This window comes from Polypterus senegalus, chromosome 11 (assembly GCF_016835505.1).
Source record: "Polypterus senegalus isolate Bchr_013 chromosome 11, ASM1683550v1, whole genome shotgun sequence".
In the NCBI taxonomy this organism is placed as follows: Eukaryota; Metazoa; Chordata; class Cladistia; order Polypteriformes; family Polypteridae; genus Polypterus; species Polypterus senegalus.
The window spans coordinates 66,461,311-66,487,008 of record NC_053164.1 but is presented as its reverse complement, the minus strand read 5'-3'; the positions used below and the strand labels follow the sequence as shown (position 1 = coordinate 66,487,008).

Here is a 25,698-nt window from a genome sequence, read left to right as displayed (position 1 = left end):
CTCCTTCCCAGTCCATCTTGGTGGTGATCTCATCAGACCTGCCTCTACTGCAAAGAATCTTGGTGTCATTTTGATTCCTCCCTTTCTTATTCTGCCTGCATAAATCACATTAAGAAACTTTCTTACTTTCACCTCCATTACATATCCCATGTTCGCTCCTTCCTCTCCTTCTCTAATGCTGAGAAACTTGTCCATGCTTTTATCACATCCCACATCAATTATTGTAATTCCCTACTGGCAGGTGCCCCTTCTAATCTTATATCACAGCTCCAGCTTATTCAAAACTCGGCTGCAAGAGTCCTTACTCGAACCAGCAGCAGCGAGCACATCACACCCATCCTGCTCCGTCTTCACTGGCTCCCTGTGTCTTACAGAATCAAATATAAAATCCTACTAATAACCTACAAAGCCTTAAATAACCTCGCCAAACTACATCAGTGACCTTCTCCATCACTATGTGCCTGCCCACCCACTAAGGTCCTCTGATTCTGGCAATCTTGTTGTGCCCCACACTAATCTGCACTCCATGGGTGACAGGGCCTTCAGCTGTATAGCCCCAGACTCTGGAATGACCTACCGAAATTCATCAGATCAGCTGACTCCAGGAATTCTTTTAAAAAAACAACTCAAAACTCATCTGTTTAGGATGGCTTTTAGCTCTACTTGACTTTATTACCCTTCTCTCAGATGCTCATGTAACTTGTACGTGTGTGCTAGACCATCAATTATGTTGCCTGTTAGGCTTTTCTCTGAATTTACTGTCTTAATCTTCTTTATTTATTTATTTGGTTTGTACAATGCTATATACTGTATACCCTGCCATTCTTTCTTATAATCTGTAAGTGCCTTGAGCATGGGAAAGGCTATATAAATAAAATGTATTATTATTATTATTATTATTATTATTATTATTATTATTATTATTATTATTCATTCATCAGCCTCTTAAAGTACTCTTTCCATCTGCTCAACACACTCTCCTCGCTTGCGAGTATGTTTCCCTCTTAAATCCTTTATCACCCTAACCTGCTGCATATTCTTACTTATGGGTCCCTCTGTATAACCAATCGGTACAGGTCCTATTCTCCCACCTTAGTGACAAATCTCTCATACAGTTCATCATAAACCTTTGCTTTAGTCTTCGCCACCTCTCTCTTCATTTTATGCCTTGTTTCCTTGTACTCCTGTCAACTCTTGCTGCATCTCTCTGACTATTCCACTTCTTATTCACCAACTTCTTCCTCTGTATACGCTCCTGGGGCCTCATGTATATATATAAAAAAAATGTTGTGTACACCATTTTCCATGCTCAAATTGCAATGTATAAAACCTAAACTTGGCGTAAAGCCACGCACATTTTCACGCTAGTTCAATCCCTGGCGTACCTAAGTTCTCCACTTGGTTTTGCAAACTGGCGTCACCCAGCGTCAAAGCAGTGCTTTCGTTCCAGTGTGGTTTTCCCTTTCTTTTTTAGATCCACATCCCTGACGTGGCTTTATCAAATACACTGAATTAACTGCATATTGTTTATTAGTTTAAGGCATCTGATTGTAATTAACCTGTAACAATATAATGGTCCAAGGAATGGCCAAACTATTCCAAATACCATAGCTGCTTTAGTGTTGTTACTCTCACTGCACTTTTTTCTTCTTTCAGTTGCTTCCGTTAAGGGTTGCCACAGTGGATCCATATTACTCTCACTGCACCACTCGGAGTATTTATATCACTGTACAGTGGTGTGAAAAACTATTTGCCCCCTTCCTGATTTCTTATTCTTTTGCATGTTTGTCACACAAAATGTTTCTGATCATCAAACACATTTAACCATTAGTCAAATATAACACCAGTAAACACAAAATGCAGTTTTTAAATGATGGTTTTTATTATTTAGGGAGAAAAAAAATCCAAACCTACATGGCCCTGTGTGAAAAAAGTAATTGCCCCCTAAACCTAATAACTGGTTGGGCCACCCTTAGCAGCAATAACTGCAATCAAGCGTTTGCGCTAACTTGCAATGAGTCTTTTACAGTGCTCTGGAGGAATTTTGACCCACTCATCTTTGCAGAATTGTTGTAATTCAGCTTTATCTGAGGGTTTTCTAGCATGAACCGCCTTTTTAAGGTCATGTCATAGCATCACAATTGGATTCAGGTCAGGACTTTGACTAGGCCACTCCAAAGTCTTCATTTTGTTTTTCTTCAGCCATTCAGAGGTGGATTTGCTGGTGTGTTTTGGGTCATTGTCCTGTTGCAGCACCCAAGATCGCTTCAGCTTGAGTTGATGAACAGATGGCCGGACATTCTCCTTCAGGATTTTTGGTAGACAGTAGAATTCATGGTTCCATCTATCACAGCAAGCCTTCCAGGTCCTGAAGCAGCAAAACAACCCCAGACCATCACACTACCACCACCATATTTTACTGTTGGTATGATGTTCTTTTTCTGAAATGCTGTGTTCCTTTTACGCCAGATGTAACGGGACATTTGCCTTCCAAAAAGTTCAACTTTTGTCTCATCAGTCCACAAGGTATTTTCCCAAAAGTCTTGGCAATCATTGAGATGTTTCTTAGCAAAATTGAGACGAGCCCTAATGTTCTTTTTACTTAACAGTGGTTTTGCGTCTTGGAAATCTGCCATGCAGGCCGTTTTGCCCAGTCTCTTTCTTATGGTGGAGTCGTGAACACTGACCTTAATTGAGGCAAGTGAGGCCTGCAGTTCTTTAGACGTTGTCCTGGGGTCTTTTGTGACCTCTCGGATGAGTCGTCTCTGCGCTCTTGGGGTAATTTTGGTTGGCCGGCCACTCCTGGGAAGGTTCACCACTGTTCCATGTTTTTGCCATTTGTGGATAATGGCTCTCACTGTGGTTCGCTGGAGTCCCAAAGCTTTAGAAATGGCTTTATAACCTTTACCAGATTGATAGATCTCAATTACTACTGTTCTCATTTGTTCCTGAATTTCTTTGAATCTTGGCATGATGTCTAGCTTTTGAGGTGCTTTTGGTCTACTTCTCTGTGTCAGGCAGCTCCTATTTAAGTGATTTCTTGATTGAAACAGGTGTGGCAGTAATCAGGCCTGGGGGTGGCTACGGAAATTGAACTCAGGTGTGAGGTTATTTTTTAACAAGGGGGCAATTACTTTTTCACACAGGGCCATGTAGGTTTGGATTTTTTTCTCCCTAAATAATAAAAAACATTATTTAAAAACTGCATTTTGTGTTTACTTGTGATATATTTGACTAATGGTTAAATGTGTTTGATGATCAGAAACATTTTGTGTGACAAACATGCAAAAGAATAAGAAATCAGGAAGGGGGCAAATAGTTTTTCACACCACTGTATATGAGTGTGGAATCACAGCTCTACAGCAGCTGATCAGAAAGAGAATTATTGGTATACAGCATCAAGAACAGGAATTGGGGGTTAGTACTTTTGAAAGAGACAGTACTGCTGCAATAAATAATTTCATCGAAGGTCGCGCATGGTGCAGCAAGCATATTGCGGGAGGCAGCAGGAATCTCTGGACGGGGTGCCAGCTCGTCACCATCACTGCACCACCATGTTCCCATGTTTAATACATGCTTAAAATTCCTATCATCATGAAATTGATAACAAGTATACAATCTCAGTAATTAAATTATTCAGACAGCTGTAACATCACAAATATAATGGATTCTGTATCCTGTCGGAGGAAGTGAAAACCCATTTTAGAAGCATGTAGTGATTCACACACATAGAGCACATTGAAGAACATATACAAAACAAAGCATTTAACGTGCTACTTTATTTACGATGGTATTTGAGAAACTAGTAAATTAAATGATTTAAAGATGAAGTTTATGATGTTCTACTTTAATGACAAAATAAACAATGTGATTAAAGTGGAAATTTCGAGATTAAAGTTGACATTTCAAGCTTTTTTCCCACTGTGTCCCTATTTCTTTCTTTCATCTATACCCTAATAAGCTTTCATATGACACTTAGACAGTGGGCTATGACTCAGCGTCTTTGATATCTGACAACTTCGTTTTTATTTCGGCACTGTGTGACTGTGTGAATTTGAGGTTTCGAGTTTTTCTGACACTCTATATACCACTGTTTAAACCAACAAATAGTAAGTTTTTCCTTGCCTCCACTTGGTATTTGCTGAAATTCTTCTATTTTCCCCGTGCTTTTGCCTTTGCCTTTTCACAGAACGCTGAGGTTAAGTGCTATTGATATTGATTTCCATATTCAAAGAGACGTAAATCTGGGGATCAGGATTTACTGTATGTAGTGGAAGAACGTGGAAGTTGGTGAATGCAAAGATTGATGCATCTGGATTTTCTTGTACTTACGTACATTTCCGCTTTTCTCCGTACATGCCATGTTTTAGTGTGTACTTCCCCATTCCAACATCAGGTTTCTTTCTCCTCCTTCCTCTGTCCAGATATCACACCAAGCACCCTTCTTGCTGTCACCCTAACTACTTTGTCGAACATTTAGTATTAATGTGTGCCTATGTGATTTCTTCAGTGGCATTCTTTTTTTGCGGACATGGCACTCAGTTAGTCTTAAACTACTAATGGCTTCTACATCAGCATCAACAATTTTAAGAGTGCTTCTAAGCCTGAGCATTTCCAAAATGTCGCAACAGCACTGAAAGACGTTTGGCAGCCTACTGTCTATAGTCAGGGAAAAGTAATCAACAGCAAAGGATTAACCAAAAGGAGGAGGTTAAGATGGATGGTCTTTGTCTTGTTTGACAAGTGACAAAACCATCATGAAAAGAGGCATTAAGAAATAAATGAAAGAGCCACATTGAAATGTACTATTAGGAAAAAATGCATTGTGAAAGAAAATCTGGTGGCACGGTGGTGCAGTGATAGCGCTGCTGCCTCACAGTAAGGAGAACTGGGTTTGCTTCCTGGGTCCTCCCTGCGTGGAGTTCGCATGTTCTCCCCGTGTCTGCATGGGTTTCCTCCGGGTGCTCCAGTTTCCTCCCACAGTCCAAAGACATGCACGTTAGGTGCATTGGCGGCCCTAAATTGTCCCTAGTGTATTCTGTTTGTGTGTGTGCCCTGCGGTGGGCTGACGCCCTGCCTGTGATTTGTTCCTGCCTTGTGCCCTGTGTTGGCTGGGATTGGCTCCAGCAGACCCCCGTGACCCTGTGTTAGGATATAGCGGATTGGATAATGGATGGCTGGATGAAACAGAATTTGTAATAATAATAAAATAATGATTTTTGTATTTTATAATAGTTAGATTACTTTTATTTAATTATGCACTTTTTCAAAATTTATTGTTAAGTTATACATGTATCGCTGTACTTTGAATGCAACTATTTATTTTATAATTTCCATTTCATTTTGGCATAAATGGTATTACAGTACATACTAAATTAGAACAAAACAGAACAAAGACAATAAACAAAATCTGTCTTTGAATCAGACAAATCCACAAACAAAATACTGTTTTAGAAGAATAGTGCTGCCTTCTATAAAAGCAAAATAAATCATCTGTACATATAGTGATGATGACCGCAATGTCGTGTATTAAAATACATGTGCAGTGTCAACAAAAAGTACTCAGTCATTGCAAGTTTCACAATTTAATTTGTTTTATTTTGGCATTGATGAACAGAAAAAGACTCTTTAATGTCAAATTGAAAACAGATCTCTTCAGAGTTGTCTACATTAATTACAAATTTAAAAGACAAAATAATTGATGTCATAAGTACCCACCTCCTTGAAGTCAGTTTTTAGTAGGTGCCCCTTTGGTAGCCATTGCAGCTTTAAATCTGTGTGCACAGGTCTCTGTCAGCTTGGCACATCTGCAAATTTTTCCCCAATCTTCTTTGCAAAACTGCTCAAACTCTGCCCAATTGCATGAGGATCCTGACTAAACCACGCATTTCTAGGCTATCCACAAATTCTCAATGAGATTGAGAGCTGAACTCTGACTCGGCTACATTAAGACATTAACATGGTTGGTTTTAAGGCATTTCTCTGTAGCTTTGGCTTTATATTTATGGTTATTGTCTTGGTGGCAAAAAAATCATTACCCAAAAATGAAGTATAGACTTCTTCTGGTTTTCCATCAGAATTCCCCTGCATTTTGGAGCATTCTTTGACATTCTCAGATAAAGCTGCAACTGGTGAAGTACAGTTGCTGCAGTCACATCCAATGTAGCCATAACTCCTTCTGATTTCAAACGTCTCTTGGTCCTAACTAGATTTCTTTTTTGAATGATCATGCAGTTTTTGAGGAAGGCCTGCTCCATGCAGATTATATAGCTGTGCCATTCTCTTTCCATTTCTTAATGATTAATCTAACTATACTCCAAAATGGACCAGAATTCACTGACATCAGGACATCCTACATTTCATCACACCAGCACCAGTTTTTAGCATATCAGCAGCTCCACATGAATCTACATTGGTCTTCCAAACCAAAACTGACAGCTCTTTAATCCAATATCACTTAAACGTTACTAAAAGAGCTAACACCAGTAGCTTAATCACTTTTCATGGAGTTATTTGGAGTGTTTTTTGTATTCATTGTGTAGGCTAGGCCTCCATACTGACTCACCAAAAGCTGAACCTTCCAGATAATATTCAGCTACACTACACTCAATTGAAACCCCAGAAAGTTGATTTCTATTTAGATAATTATGCTATTTCTAAAATCATTTGGCTGCTCCAGTGATGATTTAGGTGTGACATATTAGAACAACAATTTATAACAACAATTTATTTCTTGTTGATATGGAAACCCAGGCATTGGCAAGCCCAAACCCTAACACGAGCACACAAGCACAGTCCTGGGTTCAATTAAAGGTTTGTTTATTAACCAGATCCTGTTAAATATGCCACAACAAAAGCACAAAACACAGGTTTTGTCTCCTTACAATAATTCTAGCCCAAAATGACACAAGGAAGAGGGTAATTATGTGAGCAATTATTTTGTGTTTTCATATTTGTAATTAATTCAGATCAGTTTGCAAAGAACTGTTTTTAATTTCACATTAAAGAGTCTTTCTGTTGATCAGGGTCAGAAAAGACAAACCCACCATGACTGATTTTTGTAATAAAATATGAAAGCTTCCAGTTGATGGATAATTTTTCTTGGCACTGTATATAATATTTACTGTTCCAATATGATACAATATGACAACCCATTCACACAACATTTTTGATGACCTTACTCCACAGACATAACCACACTAACTCAACATGTAATAGAAACAAAACAAATCTCCAAAACAAACAAAATAAATGTGAAGAAATACCTAGAACTCTCAAAATACTGCCAAGGTTGCCCTTTTTAGCAAAACACAATCACATTTATGTATTTACATATTTTGTAAAAAACAAACTGACTCTAAAATTGTTTTTCATTTTCACAATGTTTTATTTACTGTATTTAGTATGGCATATTCAAGACTAGCCATTGGGGTTACCTAATCTCTCTGGTAGTCAAAAATTACAGTTGTTTTTATTTTTGTTTTTAAAGATGCACACTGTTTACAATTAAGCAGCCACACTATCATGTTTTTAATCCCTTTAGAAACCAGTAACATCAGTGAGAGGTACTCTTGGATAAATGTTAACATGACATGGAACAAAGCCCAGCAGTATTGTCGCGTCAACTACACAGACCTGGTCAGTATAAGAAATGAAAGGGAAAATATGGAAATAATGAAGAAAGCACAAGGCAGTCCCTTTTGGATCGGTCTGTTCAATGACCCATGGAAGTGGTCTGATGGTGCACAGTCAAAATTTGAAAAATGGAACAATCAGGAACCAAATAATTTGAATCTTAATGAAAAATGTGTGGAGATTTGGCCAAATGGAACTTGGAATGATGCTGATTGCAGTTTACAAAAACCATTTATTTGTTCACAAAGTAAGTGAATCTTTTTTATTAACAGAGTATTCATTTTTGTGTGGCATAAAAAGTTGTGCAGAAATAATGGAATATGCAAATTTTTTCAAATTTGTAATTATTTTTCCTATTCCAAACCATATGCAAAACAAAAATATTAAAATAGTGGTAAGGATTTTTTTCCTATATATCGGTCTCAGTTCATTGGTGCATAAGCACAGATGACAGTAAGAGTCCTTTCCCCCACTCAAAGTAGCAAGGAAGCAACCCACGCATCCACTAGAGTAAACTCCAATGTAAATGTGCAGTGGTGGGAGGCTATGAATGAGCCCACACCCACCGTGATGCCTCTTACACTGGGCAACTCTAGAGTGGAAGAAGGTTCAGTTTCTGTCCAGAAGTTTGGTCTCAAAGCCAATGCTATGTGTTGAGGAGAGCCTAACTATATCTAGATTTTACCTCTTCACCTCCCACACAAGCTTGGTTATATTCCCTACATGAGAGATGACATTCCATGTCCTTAAAATCAGTTTTGGCATCTAAGGTTTAGTCTGCAAAGACACTTGCAGAGTGCCCCACAAACCACAATGCAGTGAACCCTCCTGACACCTCCTGAAGTTGAAGGGCTCACTAGATTATTGGCACATTTGGGCTGTGCCCTGCTGGGACAAACAGGTAAATACACTTGGCATAAAGCCACGCACTTTTCCACGGTACCTCATACCCTGTCATACGCAAGTTTTCTGCTCAGTTTTGCAGACTAGCGGCACCCAGCGTCAAAGCAGTGTTACTGTTCTTGTGTGGTTATCCTTTCTTTTCCTTTATAAATACACTGAAATTAACCGCATATTGTTTATTAGTTTAATGCATCTGATTTATTAATAATTAACCAGTAACAATTTAATGGTCCACGGAATGGTCAATCTATTCTAAATACCATAGCTGATTTAGCGTTGTTACTCTCACTGCACCTTCTTCTACTTCTTTCAGCTGCTCCCGTTAGGGGTTGCCACAGCGGATCATCTTTTTCCATATTACTCTAACTGCACCACTCAGAGTATTTTTATCACTGTATCTGAGTGGGGAATCACAGAAGCAGCTGATCGGAAAGAGAAATATAGGTATACAGCATCAAGCACCTGCTGCCTCAGCCATGGAAAAACGTTTCAAAGCCTCTCCTGTACGGACCTCGCGGTTCAGAAACAGTATTGTTCCTGCCTCAAGCAGTATATTTGCTGAGGCTGGCGCGACACTGGAAGGATAGACGGAAAGAATAATTAAACACGTACTATGAAGATATTTCAATGTTCCTTAAACGTTTTGAAGTATCGTCGTTGTAAGCTTACAGATGGCTCAACGTCTATTACAGAGCTGATAGTGTGGTGAATGGTTATTTGGAGAAAGAAAAGTGAGGCCAGGAATTGGAGGTTAGTATGTTTGAAAGAGACAGTACTGCTACAATAAATTATTTCATCAAAGGTCGCGCATGGCACAGCAACATCTTGTGTTAGACATGAACAATCACTGCGCCACCATGTTCCCATTTTTAATAACATGGTTTCATTCCAATCATCATGAAAATAATATCACATATACATCTCAGTATTTAAATTATTCAGAGAGCTGTAATATCACAAATGTAATGGATTCTGTGTCCTGTCGGAGAAAGAGAAATAAAAGAAACACGTAGTGATTCATACACATACAGCACATAGAAAATCAAATACAAAACAAAGCATTTAACATGCTACTTTAGTTGTGATGGGATTTGAGAAACTAGTGAATTAAATAATTTTAAGATGAAGTTTATGATGTTCTATTTAATGACAAAATAAACTACATGATTAAAGTGGAAATTTCGAGATTAAAGTTGACATTTCGTGTTTTTTTCCCACTGTGTGCCTATTTTTTTTGTCTGTACCCTAATAAGCTTTCATATGACACTCAGACGGTGGGCTACAACTCGCCTTTTCACAGCGACTTTGATATGTGACTTATTTTTTATTTCAGGCACTGTGCGACTTTGTGAACTTGAACTTTCAAGTTTCTCCAACACATTATGTCACTCGATCAACTTCCTTTTATTGATTATACCACTATTTAAATCAACAAATAGTATATTTTTCCTTTGCCTCCACTTGGTATTCGCTGAAATTCTTATATTTTCCCCCGTGCTTTTCCCATTGTCTTTTCACAGAACGCTGAGCTTAAGGGCTATTTATATTGATTTGCATATTCAAAGAGGCGTAATTCTGGGAGGAATTGGGGCAGAACAGCTGGCGCGTGCACGTGCGTTACTTTTCACACTGACCGGGATTTATGTAGCGGAAGAACGTGGAAGTTGGAGTACACACAGATTCCTGCATCTGAATTTTTCTGTGCGTAAGCACATTTCTGCTTTTGTGCTTAGGTCATGTTATAGTGCGAGTTCTACGCACGGCGTTATACTTGAGGCCCCAGGTGCTCTGAGATGAGCCCCTCCATGACATGGCTCTGGGGAAGTGATGGGTACTTGATTTGACTTTTCTGCAGGAGGTTGCTGAGTCCTTAATGAAAGTTTTCTTAAGGGCTAGTTGAACCACGCTTAGTCATGAGGACAAATTTACCTTGGGCAAACCTACATTAGTGTAGACCTTGTGGAGTGTGCTGGAAGGTGCTCCCTCTGTTCTGCTGGGGTCTTTAACAATCACAGGAGAAGCAACAGTGGAATCTGGAAGAATGGTGTTGGGAGAAACAAACTATCCACTCCAAACCCAAAGGTGTTTTGTAGTTGGTCTTCTGTGCTAGTTACAATTTGTCCATAACAAGCAATATGTTCATCCATAATGGTGTTCATTACTGTACTTGGAACCAGAACATTCAAGGCTGTAGGTTGATGATATATTTTGAAGTTGTATCATCAGATCTATGACAGTATGTCATGGACACTTGGGTGGAGAGAAGGGCTGAGCTGTCAATTGCTCACTACCTGGTTGTGAGATGGATGAGATTGTGAGGAAGATACTGTACAGACCAGGCAGTCCCAAATGTATAATGAGGGTTTGTTGAGAATGTTTGGCAGAAGCCCCCATCTGGGAGATCTTCAACTCGCACCTCAGGGTGAACTTTTCTTGCATTCTGAGGGTGGAAGGGGACACTAAACCTAATTGGGCCATGGTCCTTGTCTCTATTGTTGAGGCAGGTCAGTGATGCCTACCACTGTGGCAATCTCCAAACCCAGTGGTGGACACCAGTGGTGAAAGGATCCATCAGGCTGAGGATGGACACCTTCCAAGATTGATTAGGTTGTGGAACATTGGAGGCAGTTGACAGGTACTGACAGACCAAGAAGAGTATGGTGATGGCAGTTGTGAAAGTAAAAACACTGGTGTGGAAGGAGTTTGGTGAGAAAATGGAAAATTACTTTTGGTTGGCCTCAAATTGATTCTGGCAAAATGTCAGATGATTCAGGAAGGTGGAAGCAGGGCTTCGCACAAGCTTGTTTCTAGTTGGGATTGAGTGCTCCTGTCCTCACCTGGGGATATAGTTGTGTTGTGAAAGGAGCACTTCAAGGACTTTTAAAGAAAAAGAGTCAGGGGATTCAGAGAAGGAGTCACCTGTCACTGGAGCTGAGGTCACTAAGGTAGTTAAAAAAATCCTTGGTTGAAGGGCCCCTGGGATGGAGGATATTCTTCCTGAGTTCATGAAGAGTCTAGATTTTGTTGGTCTGTCTTGGTTTACATGGCTCTTCAACGTTGCATGGAAGTCGGGGACAGCATTTTTTGATTGGGAAACTGGGGTGATAGTCCCCATCTTCAAGGAAGGGGACTGTGTTCCAGTTTTAACACGATCACACTCCTCACCCTCCTTTGGAAGACCTATGCCAGGATTGAGGAAAGAAGGGTCCAACGTTTGGTTGAACCTCAAATTTAGGAGTAACAGTGCATATTTTGTCTTGTGCATACGACTGGGAGAGTCCTGTGAGGTGTGCTTTGGGAGTATTGCGTACCAGGCCTGTTGTTGTGGTCTATTTGTTCCTTGTATAACCAGAGTGAAAGCTTGGTTCTCATTGTTGGCAGTAAGTCAAACTCATTCCTGGTGCTTGTGGGATTCTGCCAGGGCTGCCCTCTGTCACTGATTCTGTTCACAATTTTTATAGACAGAATTTCTAGGTGTAGCCAAGAAATGAAAGGTGTCTAGCTTGGTGGTTGCATCAGGCTGTGACCTAAGACATGCCAAGTGTGAAAAGGCCAGGATTAGCAACTCCAAGACAGAAAATGGTGGTGTGCCATCTCTAGATTGGGGATAAAGTGCTGCATCAAGTGGAGGAGTTTAAGTAAGTCAAGCTCTTGTTCATAAGTGAGGAAAGAAGGAAGCTGAAAACTGACAGGCAGATCAAAACTGTGTCTGCAGTTATGCAGGTGTTGTACCAGTCAGCTGTGCTGAAGATAGAGTTGAGTTAAAAGTCAAAGCTCTTGATTTACTGGTCAATCTGTGTTCCTGCCCTCACCAGTGTTAATTCTGTTGATAAAAACTAAGAAGAGAAATAGACATCAAAAACATTTTTTTCAGTAGCGAAAAAGGAATGAAAACTATATACAAATGTGCCTTGAATGATGAAAACTAAGGTGAATAGTTTAAAAATCATTGTTAACGAAAACAAAACGAAAATGTTACAGACAGATGACTGGACAGTGAGCGATGTCATGTGTAGCAAAGATATATAAAGAGCTTCACGTGACATTATAAAACAAATAATGAGCATGAATGCAGTGGTGGGATTTTAAAAATTTGTAAGCACGCTTGTAATTGGGTAACACTAAGTTTGGATGCCATTAGAAAATCATCACGTCAGCCAGAATCCTGCTCCACTCCGCTCTGCTATGTCGGCCAATGTGATTCTTGGGCAAAAAAATGGTCAGACATATGGACCAACTTTAATTAAAACACTGATAAAAATAAAACTCAGTATAAGCCATGTAGAATGAAGCTCATGGGAAAGAACAACACAAACCTGAAGAGACATCTAGAGACGGGATGGTAGAGCTGTCTTCTTTAAACCTGATCTCTGTTTTCTTGCTTTTAATCCTTCCTGCCCCCTTCCATTTTGTGGCACACTCAGCTCAGTTTCTGCTTTCTCAACCTGAACTACAGGTTTTCTAGCTTTAGCCTGCTTGCCTCTGCCACTCCACTGAAAGATGGCTGACTTTAATATAAATGTAGGTATTTCTGAGTCCACAATGCTACTCTAATACAATTTGCCAAATTTGTTATGGGTTGGCCTACTTTTGCCTCTGTAAGCAAACATACACATACATACACAAAGATCCTAAATGAATAAGTACCGTATGAATGACGAATGCATGCCCCATCACTCCCTAGCACTTTAACCAATTAAATGCCGTATGAATAATGCATGCATGTTTCACCACTCCCTAGCACTTTAATTTGGGACTCACTACCACCAGCACTAACAAACATACGGGTGTCCTCGTGATACACATGAAGTCTCTACACTTTGTTGGTTATATTTCATTCAGCAACCAAACAATGTTTTACTTCCACCGCATTTGTACACTGGGTGCCCTAAAATTCACATACATAAACACACACATATACATCAACTGTATTTGCAAACAGGGTGCAAAACATGGTTACCCCAAAATCCTGCCGACTACCCCAATTGTTTTGTCTTGGTAGAGTAATATATTGCTCTACTTTCCCACTTTGTATTATTAAGATGAAGCCTCTGTCAGAATGCCTAATCCCACAGATTTACCACTGTTTATAAGGTATTATTGTATATAACTTATCCCCACCGTCCTTTCTATATCTATAACCTCAGACAATTAAATGTAGTAAAAAGACAAGCAGGAGTTAAGTTACACATAAAATAATGTATTATTGATAATATTCATAAATAATAACAAAATGCAAAGTACATTTGAATATTGGCAACCATATAACCTGATTAAATGGTGATGTGTAGTTTCAGGAGGCAAACAGACTTGTTTGTTGCTTAATGTCTTTGATTAAAGCATCATTGGTGCTCAGCTTTCTTCAGAACAGGCTGCATTGCCTGCCTCAATATGGCTGCCAAGCTGTGCTCTTCATTGTGCTGTCTTCTCAGTTCATGATGTGATGGTCTTCTTCATCAGATCAGTAAGAGAGAGATACTTCTTCATCATCACAGGCTAGCAAGAGAGAGGGGGAGTGAGATAACGCAAGCAAATTTATGGGTTTTCTGTCCAAACCCTACAGCCAATAGGGCACCATAGTACTTAAAGGCTTTTGATAAAAGCCAATTCCAAACAACCATACTTCAGACCAATGGGGGAATAGAACATCTTAACACCTGCCATCCCCCCAAAACCATATGTTAAGGTGTAGCTTGGCAGTTGGGCAGTCTGGCTTTGTATGGGGGATGAGAGACTTCAGAGAAACATTTACAAAACTTGTTTCAGGCACTCCCCCACCCAAATCCTGCCGTAAAATTCAAAGAGACCCATTCCTTTGTAAACATGAATGCTTCTAACTAATATTACATTGCTTTTCCTAAATTACAAATAAAGACATACAAAATATTTATCGTTATATGCAAAATCTCACATCACAACAGCATTCAACCAAACATAAATGATCTAAATCAGTCCTTATGGCTTTCAGGCTTCACATAAAAGAATTTTATGATGATGGTCATTTGGACTGGGGAACTGCCTTCAATCCATCAATGTAAGAACTGCATGTTGCCTTGTCAGGTGGTGGTGGTTCAGAAAAAGAACAGCAGAGAATAGGAGAGATTAGTCTGGATTGTGGTGCATTGATTAAAATAATGGGTTTTTAACAGTTTAACAGATGCCACACACGCGTGTTTAGGAGGCAACTAAAGGGCTAGAATACATGTAATTCCACGCCGGACCAGGGGGTGGTGAAGTGCAATAATTCTCTCTGTCAATCTCTTGCAGACCATTCTAGGGAAATCCCGAAGTCACTTCCGGTTTGGGTCCTAATGACATCACTTCCTTTAATGGCCTTTAAAGCTGCCATCTTGTTAATACGGAGTAGTGTGAACATGGATTTTATTATTAAGAAGTTTTGCAGCCGGGAACAATTATAAGGGTGGCTGCCCCAAACCTTTGCAATGTCTTGTGGTCATTATTGGTGTAGTTGAAACAACCCAGAAGAAAACGGGACTGGACCTGAATCATGATCAGGTGGGAGAGTACCTGGGCCAAGCTTCTGGGGGGGTTTCGCCTCGGATTTCGGAAAGAACCAGTGCAGACTCCGCTCCCTTTGTCTAGTTCCGGGCCACACAAATTAAATAGGGAGAGTGTCAATGGGACACAAAGACATGGGCTGGTCTCAATGGGGGAAGTGAAAGGGACTTATTATGCTCTCTCGGAGGAGAGTGCTGTCCTCCCCATAGGGGCCAAGGCCCCAGAACAAGATGGAGATTCACCAGACCAGCAGGTGAAGTCTTTGCAAGCTTGGAAGATAGATCCTGAGTGATCTACCCAAGAGCAGGTTGAGGCGCTATGGGAAAAAGTGGAAGGTTGGTTAAAACCCTCAGAGTGTGCTACGTACCAAATAGTGCAAAAAGTAACCTGCTACTTAGTAATTAACAACCTTCACGATCATTTCACCCAGCTGGTCTGGGGAGATTTTGCCAATGTAAACGAGCTCATGGAGCTCATAGAGACATCTAGGACAGACTCGCAATTTGAGAGAACAGAACGGTCCTTTAGCGGATGCTGTAGAGATTACGTCCCTCCTTATCTGCCCACTCAGCATAAACCAGAGTTTGTACCGGATTCCCCGATTCCGTGGGCGTGAACCTTGTTTGGGAGTGAGGCGGAATGTAAGTGGAAAGAGGGGGGCGGATTGAGTGCACTTTCAAACCCTTTCTCAATGGCTCATACAGGAGAGGTCATCATCAATGGATTTAAAGTGAAAGCCCTTTTTGATTCTGGCAGCAACATTTCAATTGTCGATCGCCATTATGTACCACCGCGACAGTGGATAAAAACAAAGACCAGTATAACCTGTATACATGGGGATATCCGGTTCTATAAATCCGCCCAATGTTTCATTAGCCAGGGAGGATCAGTTTAAAAAATCACCGTAGCTGTGATTCTCGGGCGGGACTGGTCTGATAATAAAAGCAGTGAAGTACTGACCTTTCCTAAAACAAAAATGGGCCTAGTAACAGACGGGAATCCTCCGTCGCAGGTTGTCTCCACGCCATGTACTCAGCCGGCAGCAAGAGATAGGAGGGGCCAAGAGGAGGACGGGGAGCTTTCTGGGCCGTCACAGATTGTTACATCATCTGTCCACGTCTCGGAGGAAAGGGATGACTCTCCACCCCTTGAGGTCAGACCTGACCCTCTCTCGGATTTAAATTTCCAATTTAAACAAATGCTGGCATCGTTTAAAAGGAAACAATGAAATGATAATTCCCTTAAATTTGCTAAGAATGCAGTTGTGCTAGTCAACGGCCAACGCACTCATCAGCCCATGCTACAGGGGCCCCACTTTGTAATTGAAAATAAGTTATTATATTGGGTTAGTGAACACGACGGGGGGTGCAGAAGCTGCTGCTAATCCCGCGAACTTTCCGGTGGCAGGTTTGTGAGTTAGCACACACCCACCTCCTAGGAGGCCACCTGGGCACCGAAAAAACATTAGAGCATAACAAGCTCCGATTTTATTGCCTGGAAATTAACAAGGAGGTTCGTCGCTTCTGTATCTCGTGTCCTGAGTGTCAGCTGCTGCAAATTCCTAGGTAGGACTGTGCTCCTCTTGTTCCCCTTCCATTAATAGATGTCTCGTTCTAAAGAATAGGGGTCGATTTAGTGGGACCCCTGAAACCCTCGGCCCAAGGACATAAATATATATTAGTCCTCGTGGATTATGCAAACCGATATCCAGAAGCTGTTCCGTTGCACTCAGCTAACTCTAAAGCTATCGCACGGGAACTAGTAGGGATATTTGTGCGTGTTGGAATTCCTAAAGAAGTCCTTACGGACCAAGGGACGCCATTTACCTTGGAGACGTTCAAGGAAACAGCTAATTTACCTAAAATAAAGCACTTAAAGACCGCAGTGTATCATTCTCAAACCAATGGTCTAGTGGAGAGGTTAAATCAGACTCTCAAACAGATGCTTTGCAAGGTGGTCAGCGGGGATGGAAGGAATTGGGATCAATTCCTCCCCCTCATACTCTTTGCCTACCGGGAAGTCCTCCAAGCCTTGACAGGGTTCTGACCCTTTGAATTATTATATGGACGACAACCCCGGGGAATATTGGAAATTCTAAAGGAAGGTTGGGAAGGAGAGGCTCTTCCCTCAACTAATATTTTGGACTATATCGCCCAATCACACGATAGATTTGAGAAAATTTGACCCATATTAAAAAGACCCTTGGAAGGGGCACAAGCAGCTCAGGCCCGCTATTATGACTGTGACACAACGCTCCGGGAGTTCCAACTGGGGGATCGGGTCATGGTGTGGGTTCCCACCTCACATTCTAAATTACTTGCCCATTGGCAAGGACTGTACGAAGTTAAGGAGAGGAAAGGGTTTGTCAGCTGTTTGGTGAACAACCCAATTGTTGGCCAAGCGAGCGGATATATCGTGTGAATCAGCTGAAACCGTGGAAGGAAAAGGACCCTGATCCCTACTCCGGCCAGCCCCACTCATTCTTTGCTCGGACCAACACACTTAACTTTAACTCTAATCTGAGTACCCGACAGAGGCGAGAGCTCGAAGCAGTTATCTCATCCGTCCAGGAGGTGGTGGATGAAAAACGTGGAAGGACCTCTCTAATTGCCCACAACATTGTGACTGAACCCAGGGTTATAGTCCAAGAACGCCTCTATCGGCTTCCCGAGGCAAAGAAGGCAGAAGTGGAACTTGAAATCAAGCGTATGCTGAACTTAGGAGTCATAGAGGAAAGTTATAGTCCCTGGTCCAGCTCAATAGTCTTGGTTAGTAAGCCTGACAGAAGTTGGAGGTTTTGCAATGACTTTCGCCGACTTAATCAGGTTTCACAATTTGATGCTTATCCTATGCCTCGAGTGGATGACCTCTTTGAGAGGCTTGGACAGGCAGAATTTTTGACCACACTTGACATGACCAAGGGGTACTCGCAGGTTCCTTTAACGGACTCTACAAAGGTTAAAACCAGCTTTTAGCACCCCTAGCGGGTACTGGCAGTATCGTGTACTTCCATTCGGGTTACATGGGGCTCCAGCGACTTTCCAGCATCTGGGGGACAAAGTGCTCCGACCCCATAAAACGTATAGTGCTGCCTACCATCTATTCCAGCACATGGAAGGAACACTAACAGCACATCCGAGCGGTATTACGGACGCTGGGTGAGGCTGGTCTTCGAATCAATCCAAAAAAAATTTTTTTTTGGGTTGAAAGAAGCCAAATACTTGGGCTACCTGGTGGGTCATGGTACTGTAAAGCCACAGTGCTCTAAAATAAATGCCATTTTGAAAGAGCCCCATCCACAAACCAAACGGCATGTCCAAGCATTTCTCGGTCTAGCTGGGTACTACCGCCGGTTTGTGCCACGCTTTTCGGAAACAGCTATGCCCTTGAGTGATTTAACAAAGAAGAGGGCTCCTAACATTGTGGAATGGACTGATACGACGGAAGCTGCATTCTGTGACTTAAAAAAGGCCCTGACGTCAGCACCTGTGTTGAAAGCACCTGACTTTTAACTTCCTTTTACCCACCAGACGGACACTTTGGACACAGGCCTGGGAGCAGTGCTGAGCCAAAGTGTCGATGGTGCTGAACACTCCGTCATGTTCCTCAGCCAGAAACTGCTCGATCACGAAACCAGGTATGCGGCGGAGGAGAGAGAGGCTCCTGTGATTAAATGGGCGATTACGCAGTTGAGGTATTACCTCTTGGGTTGTGAGTTTATACTTGTCACGGGCCATGCACCTTTAGAGTGGATGGCCCTGCAAAAGGAGTCAAACCCGCGAGTCACTAGGTGGTTCCATGATCTGCAACCTTATAAGTTCTTGCTTGTTCATCGGAAGGGTTCTTTCCATTCCAACGCCGATGCACTTTCTTGCATTCACGACCTCTCGGTGCAGGACGCTCAACCCGATGGGTCTGGGCTGAGGGGGGTACTGTAACACACGCGTGTTTAGGAGGCAACTAAAGGGCTCGAATACATGTAATTCCATGCTGGACCAAGGGGTGGCGAAATGCACTAATTCTCTCTCTCGATCTCTTGCAGACCATTCTAGGGATATCCCGCCCGGCTCTGGGGCAGCCAACAATGTCACTTCTGGTTCCAGTCCCGATGACATCACTTCCTTTACTTACTTACTTACTTATGCCCTCCACCCCTTCCGGGGTATGGGCCGCCAAAGGTAGATCTTCAGAGATTTCTGTCCTGGGCCATTCTTTCTAATTGACTCCAGGCCCATCCTTGTGATGTCTGCCTCGAGGTCGCGTTGCCAGGTGTTTCTTGGATGGCCTCTCTTCCTCTTTCCTTGGGGGTTCCATCTGAGAGCCTGTCTGGTGATGCTAGTTTGCGGTTTACGTAGGGTGTGCCCTATCCATCCCCATCTTCTCTTCCAGATTTCTGCTTCTACTGAAGGTTGGCAGGTCCTTTCCCATAGGTTGGTGTTACTGATGGTGTCTGGCCAGCGAATGTGGAGAATCTTTCTGAGACAGGTGTTGATGAATGTCCGGATTCTTCGGGTGGTGGTTTTGGTTGTCCTCCATGTTTCGGCCCCGTACAACAGTACTGATTTCACATTGGCGTTGAACAGACGTATCTTGGTGGTCAAGGTCAGTTCTCTGGAATCCCAGATGTTCTTGAGCTGGATGAAAGCACCTCTTGCTTTGCCGATCCTTGCCTTGACATCTGTATCTGTTCCACCCTGCTTGTCGATGATGCTGCCCAGGTAGGTGAAGGTCTGTATCTCCTCCAGGGAACTTCCATTCAGTGTGAGTGGGTTGTTGCTGTTGGGATTGATCATAAGAATCTTGGTTTTCTCCATGTGGATGTCGAGTCCAACCTGTGATGATGTGGCTGCCAACACACTGGTCTTTTCTTGCATCTGCTGCTGACTGTGGGAGAGAAGTGCAAGATCATCGGCAAACTCTAAGTCTTCCAATTGGCTCCACAAAGTCCACTGGATTCCATTCCTGCGTTCACTGGTGGATGTCTTCATGATCCAGTCGATAGCGATAAGGAAGAGGAACGGGGATAACAAGCATCCCTGTCGGACTCCAGTCTTCACTTGAAAGCTGTTGGTAAGCTGCCCTCCGTGGATCACTCTGCAGGTTATTCCCTCGTATGAGCTCTTGATCAGGTTAACCACCTTGGCTGGGATGCCGTAGTGCCGGAGGAGCTTCCACAGGGTCCCTCTATCCACACTGTCAAATGCCTTCTCATAGTCGACAAAGTTGATGTACAACGGTGTGTTCCACTCCAAGGACTGCTCGACTATGATGCGCAGCGTTGCAATCTGGTCCGTGCATGACCGATTCTGCCGGAAGCCTGCTTGCTCGTCTCGTAGTTGTGGATCGACGACGTCCTTCATCCGTTCTAGGAGGATCAGGTTGAAGACCTTGCCTGGCACTGACAGAAGTGTGATGTCACTGTAGTTGTTACAGTTACTGAGGTCCCATTTTTTTGGAAGCTTGACTAGGTAACCCTCCTTCCAGTCAGTCGGTATCTCATCCTCCTCCCAGATCTTCTCGAACTGATGCTTCCAGGTCTACTTTCAGGGCTTCTGCTGATATGTCGTCAGGTCCAGCTGCCTTCCCGTTCTTCATCAGGGTGATGGCCTTCCTGATCTCTTCTCTGGTCGGCTTACTGCAATTGATGGGGAGATCTTCGTTGGCTGGGTTGATGTCTGGAGGGTTTGGTGGTACTGGTCTGTTCAAAAGCTCCTCAAAATGTTCAAACCATCTATTTATTTGCTGCTCTAGTCCTGTGATGGCCTTTCCCTCCTTGTCTTTGACGGGTCGCTCTGGCCTGTTGTACTTTCCAGATAGTTTCTTAGTTGTGTCATACAGCTGTTTCATGTTGCCGTTGTACACTGCCTGTTCTGCTTCAGCTGCTAATCCATCTATGTAGTCTTTCTTGTCCTTCCTAATGCTCTTCTTCACTGCTCTATGGGCTTCTGCATATTCCTCTTGGGCCTTAGCTTTTGATGCCCTAGTCCTGCTGTTGTTGACTGCCACTTTCTTCTGTTTCCTCTCTTCTATATTTCCCAAGGTCACATCTGTGATCCACTCTTTGTGATGATGTTTCTTCATTCCAACCACTTCTTGACAGGTTGTTCTCAGTGTCTCTTTTACTGCCTGCCAACTGATCTGTACACTTCTTCCTTCCTCTTCCTGGTGCAGTTCTTGTAGCACCTTAAACTTGTTCTTCAACTGTAGTCCAAACTCTTCCCTGACGCTGGAGATCTTTAGACGGTTGACATCATACTTCACTCTACACTGTGTTGTTTCCTTCCAGTTCTTCTTCAACTTCAGCTGAATGCTGGCTACTACTAAGTGGTGGTCGGAAGCCACATCTGCTCCTCTTCTAACTCTAACGTCCTGAAGGGATCTTCTAAACTTCTTGCTAATGCAGATGTGGTCAATCTGGTTCTCTGTCAAGTTGTCCGGTGATACCCAGGTGCTTTTGTGGATCCGCTTGTGAGGAAAAATGCTACCTCCGATGACCAGGTTATTGAGCGCACACAGTTCCGTAAATCTCTCTCCATTATCGTTCATTACTCCCAGCCCGTGGGTCCCCATGACTTGTTCATATCCTGTGTTGTCGGGTCCAATCTTGGCATTGAAGTCTCCCATAAGGATGACAATGTCTCTGGCTCGAAATGTCTCTACGATTTTCTGCAGTCTGTTGTAGAACTGGTCCTTATCTTCTTTATCATAGTCATTGGTTGGAGCATAACTCTGGATGACGTTGAGTTTTATCTTCTTGTGTTTGGTTCTGAAGGATGCTGTGATGATTCTGGGGCCGTGTGCCTCCCATCCAATCAGTACCCTCTGTGCTTGTTTAGACAACATGAAACCTACTCCCTGCGTATGGGGTGCATTACTCTCTTCATGCCCGGAGTACAGCAACAGCTCTCCTGTCGTTAATTTCCTCTGTCCGACTTGTGTCCATCTGGTTTCACTGATGCCCAGTATGATCAGGTTGTTCTTTTTCATCTCGACAGCTACCTGTGCCGTCTTGCCTGTCTCGTCCATGGTCCTGATATTCCATGCACTGATAAGGGTTCTCCTGGTCAAAAGAAGGGTAGTCAGCTCGGTAGTTTCCTTTCGGCTTTCACTATCTAGCGTCATGCGTCTCCGAGTTGTTGGAGATCCTTCATCTTCCAGGAAGTTAGTCTCTGTTTCTCTTTTTGGCATTTCTATAGCGTTGGGGTTTTACGGGGTGGGGTTGCTAGCCCAACGCCCAACCCTCCTCCTTTTTCACCCGGGCTTGGGACCGGCAATGGCGGAGTCACTTCCTTTAATGGCCTTTAAAGCCGCCACCTTGTTAATACAAAGTTAGTTCTGTTTTGGACTGAGTCGTGTGAACATGGATTTAATTATTAAAAAGTTTTGCTGCCGGGAACAATTATACAGGTGGCTGCCCCAAACCTTCGCAATGTCTTGTGGTCATTATTGTTACACAGAACTAAGAGAGTGCTTTTGGGGTTTTAAATTTTGCTGAAACAGGAAGGGGATAGATCAGGATGGCCAGAATGGGAAATGAGGTGTTCTGTAGGTGGGTTCTGGAATAGATAAGACATCATCAGTGACAGCCAGGAATGACATCATTCATGAGGGGGCTGACGGTGACATCATGGGGAGGTATGTTCTTTGGCTCGTTTGCAGTGGGACAAAACGAGAAAGGATCAGATGATAGCACCAACCCCTGGTCCGACTAAGAAATAATACCACTTGTCCCCATCAATCATCTCCAAGGCACACAGGTGTGACACAACATTAAAGGAACACAGACTTCTAGGAAAAAACAGCCTACTCTTCCCTTTCTTATATAGTTCCACTTTGTTAAAAGACCAGTCCAACCTGTCATTGATGTGGTCCTCTACATCCACTCCTTGAATACTGACCAGACAGAGAGGCTCTTTGGTGCGGCAAAAGTCAATAACTAGTTCCTTGGTTTTGGTGATGTTAAGTTGTAGACAATTCCCTCTGCAAAAAGAAACAATGTTTTCCACCTGACTCCTATACTCTGTTACATCACACCCCATAAGTGCATGACCTGGTTTTATATTTATAGTCTGAGATAGATAGATAGATAGATAGATAGATAGATAGATAGATAGATAGATAGATAGATAGATAGATAGATAGATAGATAGATAGTGTCAGAGGTGACTGGGCCCTGCCCAGGAAGACCACGCCCAGGAAGAGAGCTTACGTCCTTCCCAGACCATATTCATATATGCCACCCTGGTTCCTTTGGGGGTCACGTGTACAGAGCTTTGAAGCTCTACCCTGTAGGGGCCCGTGGTCACCGCCAGCGGGCGCCCCTGTGCCTAAAGAGCCCTGGACCTCAACACATTCGCCACACCCGCAGTTTGGACCAGGATCAATGCAGGGTGGTTTCCACAGCAAAAGCATTTTTTGGAGCCTTAGAGCAGACTGAATAGGTGACAGAGGTTACTACAAAGCTACTGTAAATTACAACCTTTCATTTGTTTATTTTATTTATTTAGCACACAGACAGGTAGAAGACATCTTTTTTATGATGTGTAATATAATCAAAAATACAAACATGTGCATTATTCATGTTCCTGTGTATTCCTTCTCCAAAATGCCTGCCATGTAATGGAAGAGCTCTATATATATACCAGTGATCAAAATTACAGAACAATTTATGAAAAATTGTGTCTTTCAAATATTTGTGTCTGTTGCTGCTCAAAATTTAAAGTCACAATAACTGTAGATATGATTAATGTTCTACTAGAATGTTTTAAAAATTGACCAAAACAAAAAAGGTCTACAAATTCTACAAATTAATTTTGAGAATGCATTTTGATGATTACAGCTTTCAAAATGCATTAGGAAGTGTAAAGGGCCTCGCTTTCAATGACTTTGGCATGTCTGTGCCCATAGGACATTACCAATGTCTTGCACTGTTCTGGCTAGATTCTGTTCCGCTCATCCTCCTGCTTCAACCACAATTTGGTAACTGTAGCAAGTTTCTTTACCATAACTTTGTCACCAGAGATTCTTAATTGGGTTCAGATCAGGTCTCTGGGCTGGGTTATTTCATCACTTCGATATTCTCTGATTCTAAGAATTGCTTCACCCTTTTTGAATTGTGGGAAAAGGCATCGTCATGCATAAAAATTGTAGGCTAATTGAATGATACCAACAGGGATGGAACCACATTTTACTGTTGGAGGTTCTGATACACATTAGAATTCACCTCTGCCACCTGCAGAGAAAATCTCCCACACCATGATGTGTTCTCCTCCAAACTTTACTGACTTCTTCACACACTCTGGGTTCAGCCTTTCCTCAATTCAATGAAAAAATGAATGTTTCCCATCTGAACCAAATAAAATTTGTGTTCATCACTGAAATGAACTTTGGACCAGTTCTCCTCAGTCTACACAACATGCTCCTCATGCTAATGTACAACATGCTCCTCATGCTTTTTTGGTTTTTTAATTCTTGCTGATGAGAGGCTTGGTCACTGTGGAATTCTCTCAGATGACAAGACACTGTGCGTTGAGATAAATACTTGCTCTCTTCAGCACTGAATTGGTAAGCAATTCTAGCTGTGGTGTTGAACCAGTCCCTCACTGTAGTCTAGGTATTATCCTGTTTTCTCATCCACTCTTTTTACAAGCGTGACCTGCCTTTTTTACGGGACTTGAATGACTTTGTTTCTTTTTAAAACTTCAGTATTTGAGAAATTACACTCTTGGAATGACCACCTTCTCTACCAATGGCTGAGAGGGTCATCTCATCAGGCTTCATCTGATCAACCTGACATTACACTGTTTCAGTAACCCTAGAGTGATTCACCACCCTACAAAATGCCCACCAATGTTGACTATTCAGTTGGTGATGCATGGTATTTCAAAATATTGGCAAGTTAGAACCAACTATTACCTAGTACAACTTGTTCTCTAAGTTTGATCTCTGACATTCTTCAATTATCTTGTTTAAATCTTTTATATTATGATGTAGGATAGTTTTCACCAATGAAACCTGATTATAGTATGTCTTTTGCGTTCATGTTGAGATATACTTTGATTTGGATAAGCAATGACTTTATAAATTACAAAAATGTTATTTGCTCTTTAATTTTGAATGCTAGTGTATATTGCATCAGTTTGCTTATTTTTACGCTGCAATCGTTCTGAAGAAACCCTTAGGCCTTTCTGTTTAAAATTCATTCAGACATTTGTATCATCTGTAAATCAAAGGCTAATATAGTTCAGTTTCTTCATGCATAGTCTGTATAAGTGTGATTGTAAGAATCGGTGGGTCTTGTGATGAGCTGGTGCCTCTTGCAGATCCGTTTCCTGTCCTGCTCCTAATGCACCAGAATAAGCTCTTGCCCATCATGTATGTGAATGAAATTTAGATGATTTAGAAATACTACAGTATTCTTTACTTAATAGATGGCTTTATTGAAAATATCGTTCAAAAATTTCATAAGCATAATATGATAGATTAGTGAAATAAAACAAAGTTAACAAGCAATAGGGAATACAATTTAAAATAGGTTAGGGATACATGTCTTTTAGAATGGAAATACAATAAATAATATTATCTTTCATATTACTCATATATTAAAATTGAAATTTCACTTTAAATTTAAATTAATCATTT

General features: G+C 41.9%; 1 protein-coding gene across 1 annotated transcript in view; it reads left to right on the top strand.

The window, feature by feature from the left end:
• The window catches only part of LOC120538568 (macrophage mannose receptor 1-like), a 91,710-nt gene that overhangs the window by 28,818 nt on the left and 37,194 nt on the right, over positions 1-25,698 (top strand). Inside the window, exon 4 of the mRNA XM_039767963.1 lies at positions 7,544-7,882. Coding sequence (XP_039623897.1) covers positions 7,544-7,882 — 339 coding nt within the window. The remainder of the gene's footprint in view (positions 1-7,543; positions 7,883-25,698) is intronic.